We start from the raw sequence: 21,441 nt of genomic DNA on the forward strand, positions 1-21,441 counted from the left end.
TTTGATTTTTGGTTTCATCTGACCAGAGCACCTTCTTCCACATGTTTGGTGTCTCCCAGGTGGCTTGTTGCAAACCTTAAATGACACTTTTTATGGATATCTTTGAGAAATGGCTTTCTTCTTGCCACTCTTCCATAAAGGCCAGATTTGTGCAGTGTACGACTGATTGTTGCCCTGTGGATAGACTGTCCCACCTCAGCTGTAGATCTCTGCAGTTCATCCAGAGTGATCCTGGGCCTCTTGGCTGCATCTCTGATCAGTCTTCTCCTTGTTTGAGATGAAATTTTAGAGGGACGGCCGGGTCTTGGTAGATTTGCAGTGGTATGATACTCCTTCCATTTCAATATGATCGCTTGCACAGTGCTCCTTGGGATGTTTGAAGTTTTTTAAATCATTTTGTAACCAAATCCGGCTTGAAACGTCTCCACAACAGTATCACGGACCTGCCTGTTGTGTTCCTTGGTCTTCATGATGCTCTCTGTGCTTCAAACAGAACCCTGAGACTATCACAGAGCAGGTGCATTTATACGGAGACTTGATTACACACAGGTGGATTATATTTATCATCATTAGGCATTTAGGACAACATTGGATCATTCAGAGATCCACAATGAACTTCTGCAGTGAGTTTGCTGCACATATATCTCTAGTAGAGGTATCAGGATCTCACTGTTCTGAGTGCTTTTCTTCCCTCTCCATAGAGTTTAATGAGCGCTGTAAGGCTAGGTTCACATTGCGTTAGCGCAATCCGCTAGCGCTAGACGGATTGCCCTAACGCAATGTTTTTGTAGGGGCCGCGCTAACGTCCCCGCTCTCGCAGATCCCCGATCTGCGAGAGTGGGGAACGGACCTCGGGCGCGCCGCGGACGCTGCAAGCAGCGTCCGAGGCGCGCTACAAAAGAACGGCACATCGCTAGCGCGAGCCGAAAAAGGCACGCGCTAGCGATGCACTACAGGCAAAATTTACATCGCTGTCAATGGGTGCGCTAACGGACCCGTTGCACGGCGTTAATTGCGACATTTTCGCCGTGCAACGCTGTCCGTTGGCGATCACCCACTAACGCTATGTGAACCTAGCCTTACCTCATGCGTCACTGAGCTGACAGCCTGTCTTGCTTTGACCAAGATGGATTTGAGTTATTTTTCCAAGTTGAGGAGGCAGGTGGAAATGAAGAAATGGCTTATAAGTGGAGAAAGAAGCATGATTTTTTTATGAGATGTCTTGCAAAGTTTTTTTAAATTTTTTTTTATATTCTTTAACTATTAATTTTATGTAGTTTGTTTAAAAATGACCATTTCATTCCAAATTCCTGAGTTCACATTCCATTGACAGTCACATGGACACCTTTATTTATTGGGGGCATATTGTATAAAATTGTATAGAAAAATAACCCTTCAGCCGTCATCTTTTCACATTATGCCTTAGGGTACCGTCACACAGTGAAATTTTCATCGCTACGACGGCACGATCTGTGACGTTGCAGCGTCGCATGAGAATCGCTCCAGCATCGTATACTGCAGTCACACTTTGCAATGCACGGTGCTGGAGCGATAATTTCGTGACGTATTTGCGATGTAGAGGTCGTATGGGACAGTCGTACTGGTCATGTCACACAAGACAATTCAGAGACGATTCAGAGCACTTAATTGAATTATCTGTGCGTGACGTTCACTAGGGGCGTGTTGTGCTGCTACAGAGTGTGTGCTGATAGGCCATAGGTTATGTGCACACAATTGGTTGGAAAATTTGACACCTGAGCACTATTGTTCCCGACACCTCTTCACAGTTTTAAAAATTTATTCTTCAGTTTGTACTTGCACAGTTGGTGGACCTGGACGTCGCATTTTGTGTTTCCCAGGCCATTCCACACTTGGCACCGCAGTTTTGCAGAGTGTTCCACGCTTGGCACCGCAGTTACCAGAGCATTAGTAGTAGTTATCAAAGTCCAGGGAATTCAGCAAGTTTACGTGCTCCAGAGAGAAATGAATAGAGCGCTCGACAGCTCCGGTTTTATCCGCAGGGCACAATAGTCCTTTGTCTGTCGAATGAGCGCACAGTATTGTACTGCCCAATCAGCACACAGGAGGTGGAGAATTTAGCGCTCCTACGTAGCCAGCTCCTCCGCCCTTTACATCGTATACAATATCGTGCACACCTGTGTCACACCATGCGATCATGCCGCCACAGCGGGACACTAGACGACGAAAGAAAGTTTCAAACGAGGTGCTACGACGTACGATTCTCAGCGGGGATCCGGATCGCAGTAGCGTGTCAGACACAACGATATCGTAACGATATCGCTAGAACGTCACGAATCGTGCCGTCGTAGCGATGAAAATTTCACTGTGTGACGGTACCCTTAGAAATAAAACCTGCTGTGGGCACTGTGGTTACTTCGTCTCCTTTTTGATGCCTGGATGCAGACTGCACTTGTGATAATGGTTTGTGAGCGTCTGTTCACAGGCAGTAAATTACAGGGTCTTTGCTGGGAGCTTGCAGTGTGCATCACCCGACGTTTATAGTGAGGCCGTAGGTTGGTCCTGTTTGATCTCTAGTTGGGGATAATCTGTGTGAGAGTAAATGCATTTTACTAGGGAGACCTCACTTTAATGTGTTCTGAGTGTTACAAGTGCAAGTTTTGTATTATGTCCATTATATGTAATGATGCTGTAAAACTTTTATTAGTTTTGTTAATTCTATTGATGTAGATCACTTCATATCTTCTAATTATGAGACTTCTATTGTTAAGTTAATCTGTAATATTTTAAGGCTTGTTCATGAAGTCCTATCAAATCTGTACGGTCCTTGTGTGACCTAGCAGTAGACTTCAGAGAGGTGGACCGTCCTTTGGTGCCTCGGGGTGGACCAATTATCATACATTTTTATATAAAGGCCATCTATGTCTACTAATCCCACATATTTTAACAGGTCAGTCTGACCATGTGTATGGGGCATCAGCTGCCTGTACCCAAAGGCATATATGGATTTTTAACTTGCCTTTGTTACCTGTCATGTACAATGTGGGAAGACCCCTAGGCAGATGTAATAGCACCCTGCCTCCGGGGAAATGTATGATGTAGAGGCACCCCCTAACTGCATGGGTAACTCCACCTTCCCCAGAACTGGTTCACCGCTAGACCGCTCCAATGGCAAAGGGGCAATACCCAAAAAAGAGGCTTCAGAGAGGGTGGTCTTACCCACCTATCTCGAAGGCGTCTGTCAACATGTATAGCCAACGACATAGCAGCCTCAATGGACTTGGGGGGGAGGGGTGGTCAACCTTGGGTTCCAACTGGACCGGCTTACCTGCAGAGACAACAACATCAGCGACCTGCAGCCACTTTTGCTACTGCCAAACCTCATAGCGGAGGTCATTCACCTCCAGAGACAGACAGCCCTGCAACCAAATCCATAACCAAGGGAGAAGAAGGGAAAAAAAACACACCCAAGGGGAAGAAAACACATAAGTAAAACCACCTGTCAGTTTTTTTTCCCCTAAATATGCACGGCCGGTGATAATGTCACGCACAGTGTGGGAAGACTAAGTGCAACACGAGGGGAAGGAATCCCAAATGCTAGGGAAAGTGAGACTGGAGACCACTAGGCAGATCTAATAGCACCCTGCCTCCCCTACCATCCCTATATTGGTTCCATACCAATCGCAGAGCAGGAACCTAAGCCCTGTATATCACTAGAGCTAGGCCCTGACTAGGGAAGGGGGGATGGGCACTGGTCAGTCCTCACTGCACGCTAAAGAGAAGGGAGACAAACAAGGGGGAAGCAACTTGGCTTGAGCAGACTCAGAAAGGTAACGCCAAACAAAAACAACAAAAAGGAAGTTAGCCGACTGCTATTGCTTCAAGCCTTCACAAGGGAAAATGTTAGTATCACCGGCGACTCCCTGAAGCAGACTGAGTCTATAAACACCCAGGTCCAGGAGTGTCAATTAGAGCCGGAGGAAAATTGCCACTGGGTCCAAAAGTCAGATGGATTAAGAAGGTGTCTGCAATGCCAAATGTAGAGACCTTCTGCAGCCAGATGCAGAGCGACTGTACAGCATCTGACACACCCATGGCATCACCCTTAACCCCCCACCCCCATTCAAAACAGACCACCGAGAGATTAACCTGTGCAAGTGCCGCCTGGAGGCAGATACAGACACCAAAACTTCAGATGCTGCATAAAGAACCACCTTACTGATTTTTTTTCACTAAAAGTATCTATTTAATCTCTATAATGGCGCCATTATGGCCATGCCTTTAACATACAAAATTGTGGTGGTAGGTTCAATTTAAGCAGTAAATTATTCAGGAAAACTAGATATTAAAAAAATAAATAGTACACATACATGGATGCATGAATTCCATATGTACATTGAAATATAGGCGTAGGTCGGCCTATGGCACAGTTTGCAGATGAATGCGTTGGCCGAGTAGGTTAAAAATGTATGCAAGAAATACAAATGTTAACCCATCTTAAATTTAGATTAAAAGTTGGCAAAGTCTGTGCATTTTGGTGTGGTGGGCAGCGGACTACCCTCTGTGTGTAGCGGCCTACTGACTGATAGGTGACGTTATGGGAGAGAATGATCCTTAGGATCGGCGGGAAGGTAAGTCGCTGCTATAGCGTAGTGCTCGGCCGAGTTGATTATTCCTGTACATGGGGGAAGATGGCTGTCACTTGGCCAAACTATCTGACAGCTGTCTAATATGTATGACGAGCTTATGGTGATTAATTGCCTTTTGAAGAAAAAAAAAAAAATAGAATCCTCATTAATACTCAGTCTGAAGTCATTCTTGGTTGCTTGAAGCCTGCAAACTCATGCAAGTCGCAATCTGTTCCTCGCCTAGAACAGAAGTCTTGCTGCCCCTCTACTGACTCGTAATCACAAGAACTGAACATAGGATAATACATACCGTATACGCACCTACCTCCTGAATGGTTTGCATAAAAAGAAAAATATCTTGCGTGGTTTATGCTCAGTTCCCTTGTAAACCTCCGTGCACTGCAAAGCGGGGCCGGAGCTTTTAAATGCCGACTGCGTGAGTCAATGGGTCCATTCTTCTCATCTTTCGGTCTTGTAGAGCTGCGCTTCTGTATTGGATAACAAACGACAGCGAGACTATTGTCTGATGCTGTTTACTTGTTATGTGCGGCCGGATGGGAGCCGAAGTCAAGAGCGCTAGGTCGTACAGTACTCGGTCCTCACGTCAATATTCCTTATAATCTGTAGGTGAAGAATAATGGTGCTACATGCCTACCGGGAACCATTGATGAGAGAGACTAAGATCACATAACATACCGATGTCATCTATAGGGGAATGTGGAAACCCACATTTGATCCTCGCACTACAATTAAAATATTATAACCCTCATTAAACTAAACAGATGTAACCTCACCATCATAGATCAATCTTCTGCCGCATCCGTGATGATCAGGGCTGTGGAGTCGGAAAGCCAAACCTCTGACTCCTTAATTTCCATAACACTGACTCCACCAAAATGGGCTCCGACTCCACAGCCCTGGTGATTATAATAGTCCGGTGACACCAGGATGCCGCATTTACCGTTGGTCCATAGTGACGTTACTACACTGTGCCGCCCTACTAATGTTTTGCCGTCCCCATTATTAGTTTTACCAGTCTTAATGAAGATACGTTTCCTTTAAACGTATTGTACGGCCACCGCATATTGATAACCCACCCCGAGGATAGATCGTCAATATTGGGTCGGAGGGATTCGACACTGCACCCCCACCAGTCAGCTTCATACCGATTTGATGACCTCTGTCTAATTTTAAAAACTCAGTGAATTGTCACAATCCATATATGAAATTGTCTCCGTGTATAGGTTAAATGCTTATTATCGTTTGTCTGCTTCAAATTATTTTCATGAGATGGTACTTCTATTAGTAACGCATTAATCTTGCATTAAAATCTTGATGGCCCTCGATGGCTTCACCAACATGTTTCACCAGAGCATCAGCTTCATCTGGGGGTTTGAGGCTAATCCTCAATTCCCCTAATGAAGCCGGTGTGCCAGGATTTAAAGACGAACGCTTAATAGATATGTCTTGTTTTAATACGATTAAGATATGTTTTTATGAGTAGTACAGAAGAGGGTAGGTTCATTATACCATTAATGGACCTAAAGCGATGGGGTATTAGAAATGTTCCACCTCTGGACCATAGGCCGCTGATTATTCACCCATTCATTGAGGCAGTCACCTCTTAATAAATGTGGTGCTTTCTTCCGCATACAAGGTGAACTCGAATAGTGGACTCGACAGGTCTCTAAGGCCAGAGTAATACTTTTGTCATAATTTACACTTTTATGGCATAAATTAGGATAAATTTGTCTAGTAAGAGATGGCGTGTTCATACCCAAAGTTTTTGCTGCAGCCAAAACTTGCTCTCTTGACCATTAAAAACTTGCCACAATGACTGTCATCTAGACTACCTTTTTCTTTAAAGGGATGGGCAAGTCACCACATCCTGATAGCCTATCCTGAGGATGCGCCATCCATATCAGATGGGAGAAGTTTGACGCCCTGCAGCCCCACCAATCCTCTGCTATTAACTCTTGCACATGTCCATTCATTGTGTAGTGACTACTGCTGGGTCCTGCAGATCAGTTCTGTGTGAATAGAGTAAGGGCTGTTCTGCAGTACTCCGCAGCGACTGCTACACAGATTGCATGGAGCTGCGCATTGCAGCTCTCTTCAAAGTGTTTGCATCCAGCCGATCGGGGGGTGCCTGGTGACGGACCTCCACTGATCCAATATTGATGACCCAACCATCTTGTGGCCAGACAGCCCCTTTTTTTAAATGTGGAGAAAAGGGGTATAATATTAGAGATCCGTTGTATAGATAAGAGAGGCCAGCGTCCATTGAAGGCCGCTGAGGCTGTAATCCGGTATATACAGTTGCTGGTAGATTCTCGTGACTATCCGAACAGCTGCCTGGAGATTCTAAGAGCACACAGAGTAGGGGAAAGCAAGAGAGTAAAAAATGTCACGTTATGTGGTGAAACTAAAATAATGGTTTCCAAAAAAAGGGAAAAGGGAGCAAAAAAAAAGCCCAAACCACTGTTACAATACTTAAAATATTAATTGGAAGACCCCGAAAAGTATTCATTTACATACCATTGTAACTATAATGGTCTGTATAATAAATGTATGACACTATTTAAGGTGAATAATGGGAATCTGTCAGCATGTTTTTTTTTCCTATGTAATCCGAGAGCGGCATGGTGTAGGAGCAGAGAGCCTGATTCCAGGGATGTGTCACTTATTAATCTGTGTGCTGTAATCTCAATACAATCAGTGTTTTATTTGCAGGAGATTATCACTGCCGGACTAGGTCTCACATGCAGACAAGTCAGGCTAATCTGTGTAACCCCCGTCCCCACCTCTGGCAGCTTGCTGACAATCTGTGTTGTGCGCGCGGTTACACACGGCTCAGCATTCAGAGCTATGCTACATGTGCAGCAGAGAAAACTGTGATTCTATCAAAAGTGCACCAATCAGCCAAGTAAGTGACACATCGCTGGAATCGGGCTCTCCAATCCTACATCATAGTGCTATCGGATTACATAGCAAAAACCTGCTGACAGATTCTATTTACTGAACACTGTAAAGCAAAAAAAATTAAGGGAATTTTTTTTCCCCCATTTAATAAAGTAACTATTGCCGTAACCCCATAAACAATGCCAAACAAGAACATTTAAGGGGAAAAAATGTTTCAAAAATTGAGACTAATCCTTGATTTTTATTTATTATTACATATTTGTTATATATTTTTAAAATAGTTATATTTTCTTTCAAATAAACATTCTAACAACTTGCATTGGTCACAGTTAAAAGGAAATAGAAAACCCCACAATAAAGCAATGATTTTTTACAGCTGACTTTCAGTGTGCATGATGTTGCAGTGACCTGCACGGGGTCGCGGGTACCTCCAGGCATCTGGTTGTCATGGAAACGGTAAATGTTTCCAGCATAACACAGGACCCCTGTAAAGCATTACTCGGTCCTCTCGGTGGAGGTGGCCGGAGCGGAGCGGTGCCGATCCCGCCATGGACATGTGGAATTTCTTCTTGCAGTTAGTTTGTATTCTCCCCTTGTGTACAGTTCCCAGCACACAGTGACTGCAGAGACCACCGCCGACATCTGCGCTCACAGTCCATTTACAATAAGGTCTCGTTCCTATACTTGTAAAGGCGCGCTGGCTCTAACGAGGGCAGAGCATTTGGGATTTTCTTGGCTTCCCTTTTCACTAAGTGGCTTTTGCTGAAGAAAGAGGCATTGTGTGCCATAGCGGAGGTATTCCTTAGCAACCACTCGCATTCTTTCTGCAGATCGCTGGCAGCGCGGACTGTAGATTGTAATGGCGTTACTTGTCCTCCTGGAGATCCTGCCAGGGTCCTGTTCAGTAAAAGATCCAGTGATTTTTTTTTTTTTTTTTTTTTTTTTTAAGTGCAGATTGTTTACATTTTTTTTTTTTTTAATACACTATTATTTTTGCAGTTTATCCACTGCTCAACAATGAAGTTGCAGCACCAAGAAGGAAAAGTTGTGACGTTATAAAAATCACAGGATAGACCGACATTAATGATATGCAAATTATAAAAAAAAATAAAAAATGGAAACCACATTTGCAAAACAAATTATTTATTCAGTTTAGAGTATGAGCCCCAATATACTGAAATCCTCTCACTTAGCCTTGGCTGTCTTGTTGAATGCACTTGGGTATGGAAATCATCAAGATCCGCTGCTGTCAGCTCCCTTTGCAATTGTCGACTAATGACATCCCAGATGTGCTAGGTGGGAGACAAGACCGGGGACTCTGCAGGCTGTGTTAGCACATTTAGGCCACGCACGCTGCTCGTAGTAGTAGTATCAGGAACATGTGGCCTGGTGTTGTCGTGTTAAAAAAAATGGCTCCCGCGACACTTTGGAGAAATGACCGTACCATTGGGTCTACAACCAATTCAATGTAACACTGAGCTGTTAGTGTAACCACAATGGAGTCTAGAGGGGTCTGGTTACCATATAGTATACCACCCCACACCATAATCCTGGGGGTAGGACCACTTGTGATGTTCCCTCATGAAGGTTTTTTTTTTGTTGGCCTCTCGAATCCTATCATGGTTCAGAGTGAGGTTGGAACGGAGGCCTGTCCTCTTCATCCATGAGTCCCGCTTTTGTTTTGGATGCAATGAAAGTTAGAGATTGGTCTGGAGACCACGTAGGAGACGTCATGAAGAGGCCTTCAGAAGGACACATCACATGCTTTCCTGTGATTTCCATAATTTCATGACTTTTCCTTCTTGGGGTTGGAATTTCAATGTCGGGGATTGTAGTAAAAGGGAAGATATTTGTATCTCCTGTTAGGAAATCACAGTTGATAGAGGGAACTCCTCTATTCCGGATAATTTCTTGGCCAGGGTAGAAAGTGGTTACAAAGAAAAAAAATCACTTTTGGAGGACCTGCCTTTCCTGGATAACAGGAGCTGTAGAGAAACCTTGCCAGATATCCCCATCGATCACAGCTGATTACTGTGGGTCACCTGTATTAATTTGAAGCCCCCCCCAGTATGTTGTCTCTATTTTCAGGAAAAATCTAAATGGTAATAACACTTTTTAGATTAGGAATAGTAACTGAGACATGACTGGCGGCAAAGGAAACGAAGCCTCAGTGCTGAAATGGCAAAAGCCGAAAAATTGGCGCGTGCCAGTTCTCTGCTGTAAATTGTCAGATGAATTCCAGCCCCGTGGTCTCTTATATCCTAAAAACAACAAATCCAAACCTTTCCAAAGATTCCATAAATCATATACTTAATTCTAATTCTTTTATTCTGAAAAGTTGGCGATTCCTGGAAGGCGACGTAGCCGGAGAGACTATAGCTAGAAGTTGTCTTGGTAGACCAGGCAGGCAGAATGCTGTCGAGAATACAACAAACTCATAAACTACAGGTTTGTTTTGCTAGAATTCTGGTGTCTATATGAACTTTTGCCCAAATACTTTCACAACTCATTTTATGCCAGTCTTGGCCAACTTTTTTGAAACTACGACTATAAAATGTGCTTTAGTTGTTGACTGAACATCTCACTGTGGCGCACAATAGTTGAAAGATGCAGAAAATTCATTGAGATTCACGCATGCTAATGAATGAAGTGCATCTTACTCCAACACTGGAATATAAAACGCCCGTCTTGATGAATCGGGGTCATTGCCTCCAGTGTATTCTTTCAGCACTTCTAGATGCTAAATGTCACACCGGAGCAAGAAAATGTGCTGCGCAAGAGAGGGAAAGAAGGTAAAAGGGAGCCCTGATGATAAAGGGGAGAAAGGGGCACCCCTAAACACTCACTTGAGACTGTAATCAGAGCTTCCTTGCGCACGGGAACGGCCCATTCTAGAGACGAAATCGCATGCCTAAACCCTGACTGGCCCGGAGCTATCCCTAACTAGTCAGTAGGACCACAAGACAGTAGTCTCACTACTAAGGTAAGGAGACAAGGACCTACACAGTACAAGAAGCCAAATGTCCAGAAGTAAAATCAAATAATGTTTATTAAAAAACCTATAAAAACGGAGAATGTGTACAGAGAAACTACGTCACTCAGGTGTCCCAGAAAAAAGTCACAGTAATGTAATCACAATAAATAATAAATAAAAGTCTAAAAAGGTGGCGCAGAGTCTCGGTGCTAATAAAAGTTTCCTGCAGCGCTACCTAACAAACCTCCACTAACAGTTTGTAAAAATAAATATATAGATAATAGTATACCGCTGAGTGTATACAGGTACGCGCAGAAAATAGCACAATGAAATAAGAACTATAAGAAGGAGGAGGTTTATAGTTCTTATTTCATTGTGCTATTTTCTGCGCGTACCTGTATACACTCAGCGGTATACTATTATCTATATAATCACAATAAATATTACATGTATTTCATAAATCCAAAAAGACTAGAGTCCAACAAGTAGTAGCAAGTGCTGCTACACATTAACTGGATGGCAAAAAAAACAGCTTCATATTGATAGGATGACTGTGGATTGTATGGCCCTATAAAAGTAGGTTGGTGCCATTTTTTGGCTGCTAAGATTCTAGGTTCGATCAGCCCCAATTTAGGATGAGCGCTCCCCACGACCATCTCTATGGTTGTGCGCGAAGGGTCTGGCCGCCTCACTCATTGTCAGCTTTCTTCTCTCTCTGTGCAGCAGCATTGTCTGAGAAGGTGGCTGGCTGGCTACACTGCTGAAATGAGCCAGCACCCTTCGTCGCGTCTGACGCAGCGCATGGGTATGTTCTACTTTTTCCGCTGTCGGGACAAACATGGAAGTGGAACTTCTGGGTCCACGATGGGGATGAATCCAGGGTTTCGCTGCAGATTTAAATTAAAAAAAAAAAAAGTAATATTAAGTTGAATAATATTACATGTTATACATGATAAAGCGTATATTTCTCCCTCTGCACTGGGCAACTCTTTTAATTGCCAGATGCTATTTAATGAAAGTTGAAATATTGTTCCTATACTTTTGTAATCTTATTAAAATGATCTTCTCGCTTTCTTCAATGATCCTATAAACTTGTTGTGCTCACTTTCTGGTTCTGGGTCATATCTCGCAGGACGGAAGCATGGTGCAAAGTGCATTAAATGGGCTCTAGCCGCCTAGTAATGGACATACAATAGATACCTGTATTGCACCCGGTGCTTGGCATGTCATACCTGAGGAATGTGCTCCTCCTCATATGTCTACATTCTTGCTTTCTACATCATGTATTACACACACACCCTTCAGCAATTGTTGGGCAGGTAAGCGCTTCCTATGGCAAAGTACATTCTTCCGGCCTTTGGTCTCTACTATCAACTTTTATAGCGCTTAATAGAAGTTATAGGTCTTCAACCTGTGCTGCCGAAGCCCCCCTGCATCAACCGATTGTAGTTGTGGACCACTGATCTTATTAGACTGTGTCGGCGTGTTGTGTATGAAGTCCTGACCGATGGCTAGCCCTTGTTTGGCTGGATTTGAGTGTTGGCTTTGTTTAGAAGAAGGGCGCTCTACATACTTTGGCAGTGGCGCTCTACACACTTTGGGAGTGCAAATGTTTTTGTTTTTTTTTCTTTCAACGGAAAAATCTTCTGCAAATACTAAACGTGTGCTCGTACCATAAGGCACTTTTGTAGCTGTTCCAATTTAAAAAAACAAACCCCCCCCCCAAAAAAAAAAAAATGCTCAAAAAGATTATTTCAATTGTCAAGTTATTGTTGGTTATATGTTCGGGTTTTTGTGCATTTTTCCTTCTGCTTCAGGTCTTGAAAAATTCCCGAGAGAAGAAAAAGTCAAAGGCTACAAAACACTTTTAGGTGAAGGGGGAAAAAAAACAAAAAACCTTTCCAAAACCTCTTAGAAAACTCTTCAAAGCCACTTCACAAAACGAAAAACTTCTCCCCAAAGTGGGCGAGTTTCTACAAACCGATTCCAACAAACTCAACATTTTTGACCTCCTCAAAAAAAAATCTCTGTGCACAATCCTTATTTGGCTCCTTAATATTTGTTTTCTGTTTAAGAAACTTTGTAAGACTGTTCAGCAAAAGTTGGGGTTCTGGTAATAGGAAATGGTGCAAAAAAGATGCAGAATGTTTCACCTCTTTTTCAGTTGCTTGTTTGGGTTACTCTCCAGTGTTGGAAGCTCGATCCCCTGTGTCACAGAAGAACATACAGTAGTATACAGAATATTTTGGCATTCGGATGTCCTTTGCACAGGTCTCCTTCTTATTGTTCTAACATAGATACTTTTGCATTACTAATTCAGCCTAAATATCTTCTCCATTGAAGCAGTAATGACTCAGTCTTGGGCCAGCACTCGGTGCCCTAACCATTCCTTGCATGCCAGTGGTAAGAGACTTACAAAGCCCTTCTTCCCACCCCCTCCATTTACGGTAACGGGATCTGAAAAGCAGCTGCTTTAGAAATAAGTACATGAATATAATTTTAAGCGAAGCAGAACGTGCACGATGTGTTATTACCAGGAATGCAGACACATTAAATGTTTGTGATTCTGTGGTCCCCGCTAGTATAATCCAGTTGTGGGCACCAAAAATAAGTGATCAGATTCTAGGAAACGCTCTGGTGTCTGATGTATGGCAGGCACTGCTCACATTACTTGGGGCTTTCTTTTTGGCAGACTTTAAGAGTTTATTTTTTCCATTTTTTTCAGTCTTCATAATTCTGAGAATTTCAAGTGAAATTTTTTTTTTTTGTTAATCTTAGTAAATGTAATAATACAGTTTAGAAAATTGGAGACAATGCCTAGTGGAAAAATGTTGCGGCCTGAACAACTTATATAAACATATCAAGCAGCGCTTCCGGTATTTTAACTTTGCCAAGGGAAGATGCAACAAATGGTAACTGGACAACTTTTACCATGCTAAACTAAAAAGCCCAGTAAAAAACAAAGGTTGACATGTAATAAACTTTTGGATTTCATTCTCGCCTCTTCCAAAGTTTTGGTAGCATCCAATGCAAAATATGAACACTACTTCTGGTCTCAAGTGCATTGGTATTCTCCCTATGTGCTGCCTCTGTAATTTGGCAGCCATTGCATTGCCCTTTTTTATTTATATTTTTTATTATTTTATTTTCTCGCTCTATGAATCCATTAAAAAAAGTGCCTTCATATGATATTGGAAGCACTTGTAGGTATAGGGAAGACACACACAGATTTTATATGGTGGATATGTTACATTTCACAAAAATAGATCACTTAGACCTGAAGAGGATGGTGTACTTACTTTGAAGATCCTTGTCTGGATGGCTGTAGTTGGCCCTGAATCCTAAATTTAGAATTTGCTCAGACTAAAATCCTACATTAATGAAAATTAGAACACGTCTTTTAGATTCAATTGATCAAGGACCACCTAAGCAGATTATATTGAAGATTCCTTAGAAGCCCCTTTCACGCGTCCTGGTATTTCCAGTACTGGAAAAAACCGTACCGGCGTTGTCTGTGTACCGTCTGTATTCACCATCCATGTGACAAGTACCGGAATAGGAAGCAGAATAGTGTTTTGCGTGTGTAGTTTAGTTTACTGTACTTGTACTACGCTAATAAATAATTGACAAAAAAAGTGATGACTTTATTGGTACTTTTGGATAGTCACTTGTTTTATCCTTTAATAGAACCTTATTTTTTTTTTTTTTTTTTGATAGATTTATAATTCTCTATATAATGTGTAGCTACACTGTCACTCATATTTTTTATGGATTTTTATTTTTTATTATAGATGCACCAAATGTTATAATGTTTTAATTCACTTTTGGGTGTAGTATTGTTGCCTGGCTCTTTTGTGTGTATTTACTCATGTCTAATATTCCCAGGATATTGTAGGTTGTCTATACAGTTGGAATAAGTAGGCCGTGAGCCTTTGGTGCTCTTGACTGACACAGGAAGCTTTGGCCCCTCCATTAGTAGAGCCGATGTATAAACCTCACTCCCTGGCAGACAGGTAGGACAGTGATTACTCCAAGCTTTGCCTCTTCCATCACCCACTCGCTTGTTTACGGATGTTATCTGTAATCTTGAGCCTTACCTTGGCTCCACCGTGACGTCTGACACGTGGGCGACCATAAACAAGACACTAGATGAGCCGGCGTACGTCGTCTGGTGACCGATCCTCCTACATACTCGGGATACGTGCACTGTGCGGTGTATGACAAACCTTTTACATGACTGTAGGGTTATGTTTTATCGGATCCTGTGACTCCTATTGTCTGGAGATCAGGACTTGTGGTTTGCAGAGTACAAAGAGCTGTAATGTTTGTTGTACAGCTGAGTAAATGAGAACATGTCTTGTGACCAGAATGTGCCCCAGTGTCGGATCAGAGCCCTCCTCTATCCATGTCCGGCAGGTAATTGCGAAAAGAAGCCCAAAAGGATTTCCGCATTCCGAATTCTTCCCTTGTACAAACATTCATCTTTGCCTGGATTTACCGGATTTGTAGAGAGACTCGTTCTCGTAGTTTCTGCTCTTTTTGCAACTTTACATATTTCTGTTTGGTTTTGACTTGTTTGGTTATTGCAGTCGTGTCAGAACAAGCGTCAAACTTGTAAATATCCCACTGTCCAAAGAAAAATATTAAGAGCACTTTCACTTATTGTGCAGGAGACTCATTTGTGGCGGAATCTCACGAAATCTGCAAAATGTGACGAATCTACTAAGCAAATCGATTTATAGGGAAACTATTCCTGTAGGAAGAAATACTATTAGGATCAGAATTGGTGATGGGCGAACGTGCGCGGATAAGGTGTTATCTGAGCATGCTCTGGTGGTAACCGAGGGTCTTCGGTGTGCTCAAAAAATATGTTCGAGTCCCCGCGGCTGCATGTCTCACGGCTGTTTGACAGGTGCAAGACTTGCAGGGATTATTTCACAAACGGCCGTGAGACATACCGCCACGGGGACTCAAACATATTTTTCGAGCACTCCGAAGACACTGTTAGCACCTGAGCATGCTCAGATAACACCTTATTCAAGCACGTTCGCTCATCACCAGTTAGAATAAATCCATGCCATGACCTGCACTGGTTAGTAATCGCAAAGACAAATCTATATAGCCCTCAGTTGGTGTTTGATCGGCTTGTGCTTTTCTCAGGTTTTTTTTCCCGAGTCATTAGCTAATTATGGTTTCCAAAGCTGTATGTCCAGTAATGGTCATCTGCCGGCCACGCTGATGAACCGCTCTTTACAAGGTTTGTAGAGCTCTGTCCTGCTACAGTTTGTCAATCACATGGAAGTTTTTTTTTTTTGTTTTTGTTTTATCCCCCTGTGAATTAAACCATATTCAGCATCTACCAGAAATTGAGATAGAAAGTAGATTTAAAAGAATAACTTTTTACACTTTTTTTGTTGTTGGGGCCACAATTGCCTTTTCATTCTGTAAGACACTTGTTTGACATGATTTGATTGCAGATACATCATGACTAGTAGAGGGGCATTTTAACAAAGGACATGTGTTAATTTTTGGAGCCCCTTCCAACTCCAAGAACTACTTTGGAGCCCCCCCCTTTTGAATGGACCGATGATCGAGCATGTACACCAATGCTCCGTTCACGGGCGACACGACTGATGGAGATAGCCGTGTATCTAGGCTATGTGTATCAGTACCATAGTCAATGAACATGCTCCAATCAGAAGGGGGACTCCAGATCCTCCCTCCTACTCAAGATCGATTGAGGTCTTGATGGTTGGATCAGCAACTTGCCACCTATCCTGTATTTAGGTGATAAGTTGTGATAGGAAACAAGCACTAGAAAATGTACAAAAATAGAAAATATCTCCGCATTCTGCTTCTTCACCCATATTAATTAATCACTTATGATCCTACTTTATCTCTCCGGGTTCGGTCACACAAGTCTGTATCAGACGAGTGCTATCCATGTCTTATCAGATGGCTTTCGGCCCAATGTTGTACTATGGGGCAGTGCTGGTCAGCAGTTTTCTCTCTCATGCCAGTTTTAAGCATGAGAAACGAATTGCAGCATGCTGCGAGGGGTTTCACATATCGGACCATGCACACCCATACAAGTTTATGGGTGCGTGTAAACCATCGGACTGCACTCGAATGTCATCCGAGTGCAGTCCAATTTATGCGGACACAGACAATGGAGACATTAAGTTTTCCGTCTTCTCCGCATCTGGAATACGATTCTCTCATGCGAGCGAATCGGATCTCGGTGAACGGACACTTGGCTCAAACTCTGATCAGCGCTTGAGCCGAGGTTCATTATCATAGTCATGTGAACGAGCCCTTACAATCACCTGAGATCATCTATTTCCCCCACTTCTCCTCCCCTTTCTGTGCCTGGCTGTAAGACAACTGGCTTCAGCAAACATTGTGAGCGATTTATCTCTCGCTTTCCACCTATCATTTATTTCTAGGTATAGTTCCCTTTTAATCATTCTGTAGGTGAATTCATTGGGTTTTTTCCACGTGTAGAGCATCTCAAATACCTGAAAATTTGCATTGAGATTGTGTTCTTGTAATTCAATGAATTCATAAGGGAATCCAATAAAATAATTGTGTAATATAACACATCAGCTGGTACCCTACCCCAAGTATAACCACTACTCTACTGACTTGTTCATATGTTGCTTTTTTCCTTCAAGGTATTTCCCACATTTTCCAATGAAGACTATGACCGACGTAATGAGGAGGTGGACCCGGTTGCTGCTTCTGCTGAGTACGAGTTGGAAAAAAGAGTGGAAAAGATGGACGTATTCCCCGTCGAAATTGAAAAAGGTAATTTTTTTTTTTCCCCCATCTAAATGTGACGGAACCTGGCAAATCTGGGTCCACCGGTCGCCGCTGGTCATAAGCACCTTTTTACCATGGTGGTTGTTTTTCTTGCTTACATGTGATTTCTCTCTGTCCAGGAGACAGTGGGCTTGGAATCAGCATTATTGGCATGGGGGTCGGCGCAGACCAGGGCTTGGAGAAGCTGGGAATATTTGTAAAAACGATTACAGAAGGGGGAGCTGCTCAACGGGATGGACGGTAAGTAATCATAGGTTGTTTTTCCTGGAAAACCCTTTTATTACCCGTCTACTGCATAGGTGATGACTTAGGCTACGTTCACATTTGCGTTGTGCGCCGCAGCGTCGGCGCCGCAGCGCACAACGCAAACAAAAACGCGGCAAAACGCACGCTAAAACGCTGCGTTTTGCGCCGCATGCGTCGTTTTTGGCCGAAAGTTGGACGCAAAAAAAATGCAACTTGATGCGTTTCTTGCGTCCAACGCTTGCGGCCATGCGGCGCTAAACGCAGCACAACGCATGTCCATGCGCCCCCATGTTAAATATAGGGGCGCATGACGCATGCGGCGGCGCCCGACGCTGCGGCGCTGACCGCAAATGTGAACGTAGCCTTAGTGGGTGGTGGTGGCACGGGAAAAAAAATTCCCAGTTCGGACAACCTGTGCAGGTTCCCGCAGTCGGACACCCACCAATCGGCAAGTAATCGCGCCCATTCATTGGATGAATGTTAACTTGTTTTCACCAGAGAATCCTTTTAATGTTTATCGCTTGCAATTGTTTCTTCTCTCTCAAATTTGGATTCACGATGAGAACGCATATTTAAAAGTTCTACAGGTGGTAGGTCAGTATGAAAATCTGTACAGATCAAGTCATTTAGAACCAAATTACAGGGGACTTTTTATAGTCTATCAGTTTTTTGGCAAACTTCTCCGAGGATGAAATTTCTCACTCCCTGAGGATGCACGTGTGAAACGTGCGTCGGGGTGTGTGATGATTTGGCAGCGCTGCACCATGAACTCGAGTAAATACCTGTCAGATTTTTTATTTGTTATCCCTACTAAGTCATTTTGATGTGTGTTGGCACTTGCACTTTATGTACTTGCCTGACTTTCCTATCAAACAAAATATTTTTCACTCTTGGCCCTATTAGTCCATTTGTATTTCTCATTGTATCAGATTCTGACTTGTCATCATACATATTTTTCTATTTCTCGTGTACTTTACATGTTGTATATTGTCACCACTTTTGTTCATTGTGCAAAAGCTCCTCCGCCTCCATTTTTTTGGTATTTTTTTTTTTTTTAATTTTTGTCTTGCATGTGTTTTTTATGTAGTGTTCACAATAAAGTGGTTATTAATTATTGCCATATTGGTATTCCATTTTTTGTAAATCTTGAATTTTTAGACCCAGATGTCTATTGGATGGGCTGGCTTTTAGAGTATTTTGTCATCTTCCTATAATAGTATCACTTATATCTGCAGGAATAATTCAGTAACCTATGGAACGATGGAGGTTATACCTTTCCTGGCCTTACATTGCAGACCTCTCAGCAGATTAAGGCCCTTTCCCTATGACAGTGCTTACTGCCTGTATTTGCCGTTTCGCGGGTCATCGTGTCCTCTGGGCACGGTGCGGCAACTCCTAATACCATTATATTAAGGAATGTAGCCCTTGGGTCAGAGATAGACTCCTGTAGCTTGCTGTTATTATTAATAATAAAGTAATATTCAGAAACTCTAGACGAGCAGCATTGTGTGAAGTTTTGCCAAAAACCTTTTGAGTAACTTTGCATTGTAGATTTATTAGGAGTATAAAATACAAGAGCGATAAAGGATCTCACGCTCTGAAAATCTGACCTGTAATTGTTACTCATAATCCCAACATTTATTGTCATTACTCATTTAGAATTATGCAGAATTATCTGGCAGTGATCAGAGCCTAATTAACGTAAATGGGGCTTAGCGGTAGTACCAGGCTGAGACACTCCGCCATGCCTGGAAAACATTGACGGGGCCTCGAGTCTTCCAAGAATGGCGTCGGTTCCTAGCCATCAATGAATCTACCTGGAAAACTTCTTAAAGGAAAGTCTTTCAACACTAAATGACTGTTCCAACCAAGCTCAGGAACTCGGTGCACCCTTGTTGTGGCCGAGCAGGTCAACGCACCTTTCCCGTTCTTGTTTTCCACCTGTCTCTGCCCTCTTAAGACTCCTGTAAAGCCAGAGCTGTCAATCAAGGAAGAGGAGGTTGGAGAGAACTGGAAAACAAGTAGGTGGGAAGATGCACTGAACTGCTCCTCCATGCCAAGAAGGGTGCACCGAGCGCCTGGCACGGATCAGTCCAACTACGGGATCTCCTTACTGACATGCTTAAGAGTGTGTGAGCTGCAGGAGACAGCGAAGGACGGCTCACGGCTGTTTCTGACAGCCCTATGGGTGACACATGGAGCGGCGGCAGCACGTATTCCCGGCAACCACTCTATCCCATCTTGGAGAGAGGAGGAAACCTCTCCTCTAGTGATTATCCTGTGGTTGGTTGATAAATGACCATTGTGCAACCCCTTTTAAGTGCTCGCATACTTATTTATTTTTTTTTTTTTACCTCTGTGTTCTGTCACTTTTTTTTATCTCTTGTGCCGAGTGCATCCTGTACTACTAGTTTGGGAGATGACTGCACACAGGCATCTGTATTGTAAACATTTCCATATAGACACATGGATATAAATATAATAATTATTATTTTCAATCCTAATAGTTGTGCGCAGTCATTTCCATATTGATATAAGCTTTGTGTATATATGAAAATATTTTGACACCGCTTTTGACTGTGTGCAGTGACCGGACTGAGGTCTAACAGGATTTAGCGCATGTTTCCATAGAGCAGATAATTAGGTCCATATATATTTGGACAGAGACATTTTTCTAATTTTGGTTATAGACATTACCACAATTAATTTTAAACAAAACAATTCAGATGCAGTTGAAGTTCAGACTTTCAGCTTTCATTTGAGGGTATCCACATTAAAATTGGATGAAGGGTTTAGGAGTTTTAGCTCCTTAACATGTGCCACCCTGTCGACCAAAAGTAATTGGACAGATTCAATAATTTTAAATAAAATGTTCATTTTTAGTACTTGGTTGAAAATCCTTTGTTGGCAATGACTGCCTGAAGTCTTGAACTCATGGACATCACCAGACGCTGTGTTTCCTCCTTTTTGATGCTCTGCCAGGCCTTCACTGCGGTGGTTTTCAGTTGCTGTTTGTTTGTGGGCCTTTCTGTCTGAAGTTTAGTCTTTAACAAGTGAAATGCTGCTCAATTGGGTTAAGATCAGGTGACTGACTTGGCCATTCAAGAATATTCCACTTCTTTGCTTTAATTAACTCCTGGGTTGCTTTGGCTTTATGTTTTGGGTAATTGTCCATCTGTAGTATGAAACGACGACCAATCAGTTTGGCTGGATCTGAGCACACAATATGGCGGCTCTGAATACCTCAGAATTCATTCTGCTGCTTCTGTCCTGTGTCACATCATCAATAAACACTAGTGACCCAGTGCCACTGGCAGCCATGCATGCCCAAGCCATCACACTGCCTCTGCCGTGTTTTACAGATGAGGTGGTATGCTTTGGATCATGAGCTGTACCACGCCTTCGCCATACTTTTCTCTTTCCATCATTCTGGTAGAGGGTGATCTTGGTTTCATCTGTCCAAAGAATGTTCTTCCAGAACTGTGCTGGCTTTTTTTAGATTTTTTTTAGCCTTTTTATTCTTGATGCTTATGAGTGGCTTGCACCGTGCAGTGAACCCTCTGTAGTTACTTTCATGCAGCCTTCTCTTTATGGTAGATTTGGATATTGATACGCCGACCTCCTGGAGAGTGTTGGTCACTTGGTTGGCTGTTGTGAAGGGGTTTCTCTTCACCATGGAGATTATTCTGCGATCATCCACCACTGTTGTCTTCCGTGGGCGCCCAGGTCTTTTTGTATTGATGAGTTCACCAGTGCTTTCTTTCTTTCTCAGGATGCACCAAACTGTAGATTTTGCCACTCCTAATATTGTAGCAATTTCTCGGATGGTTTTTTCTGTTTTCGCAGCTTAAGGATGGCTTGTTTCACCTG

At 42.8% G+C, this 21,441-nt stretch overlaps 1 protein-coding gene across 6 annotated transcripts in view; it reads left to right on the forward strand.

Moving 5' to 3' along the window:
• Window positions 1–21,441, forward strand: part of LOC143784440 (neurabin-1-like) — a 97,781-nt gene that overhangs the window by 15,080 nt on the left and 61,260 nt on the right. For all 6 annotated transcript variants that reach the window (XM_077272687.1, XM_077272686.1, XM_077272689.1 and 3 more), the window contains exons 3-4: window positions 17,178–17,310; window positions 17,445–17,565. In XM_077272687.1, the coding sequence (XP_077128802.1) occupies window positions 17,178–17,310; window positions 17,445–17,565 (254 nt within the window). The remainder of the gene's footprint in view (window positions 1–17,177; window positions 17,311–17,444; window positions 17,566–21,441) is intronic.

Source organism: Ranitomeya variabilis, chromosome 7, assembly GCF_051348905.1.
Source record: "Ranitomeya variabilis isolate aRanVar5 chromosome 7, aRanVar5.hap1, whole genome shotgun sequence".
Taxonomy (NCBI): Eukaryota; Metazoa; Chordata; class Amphibia; order Anura; family Dendrobatidae; genus Ranitomeya; species Ranitomeya variabilis.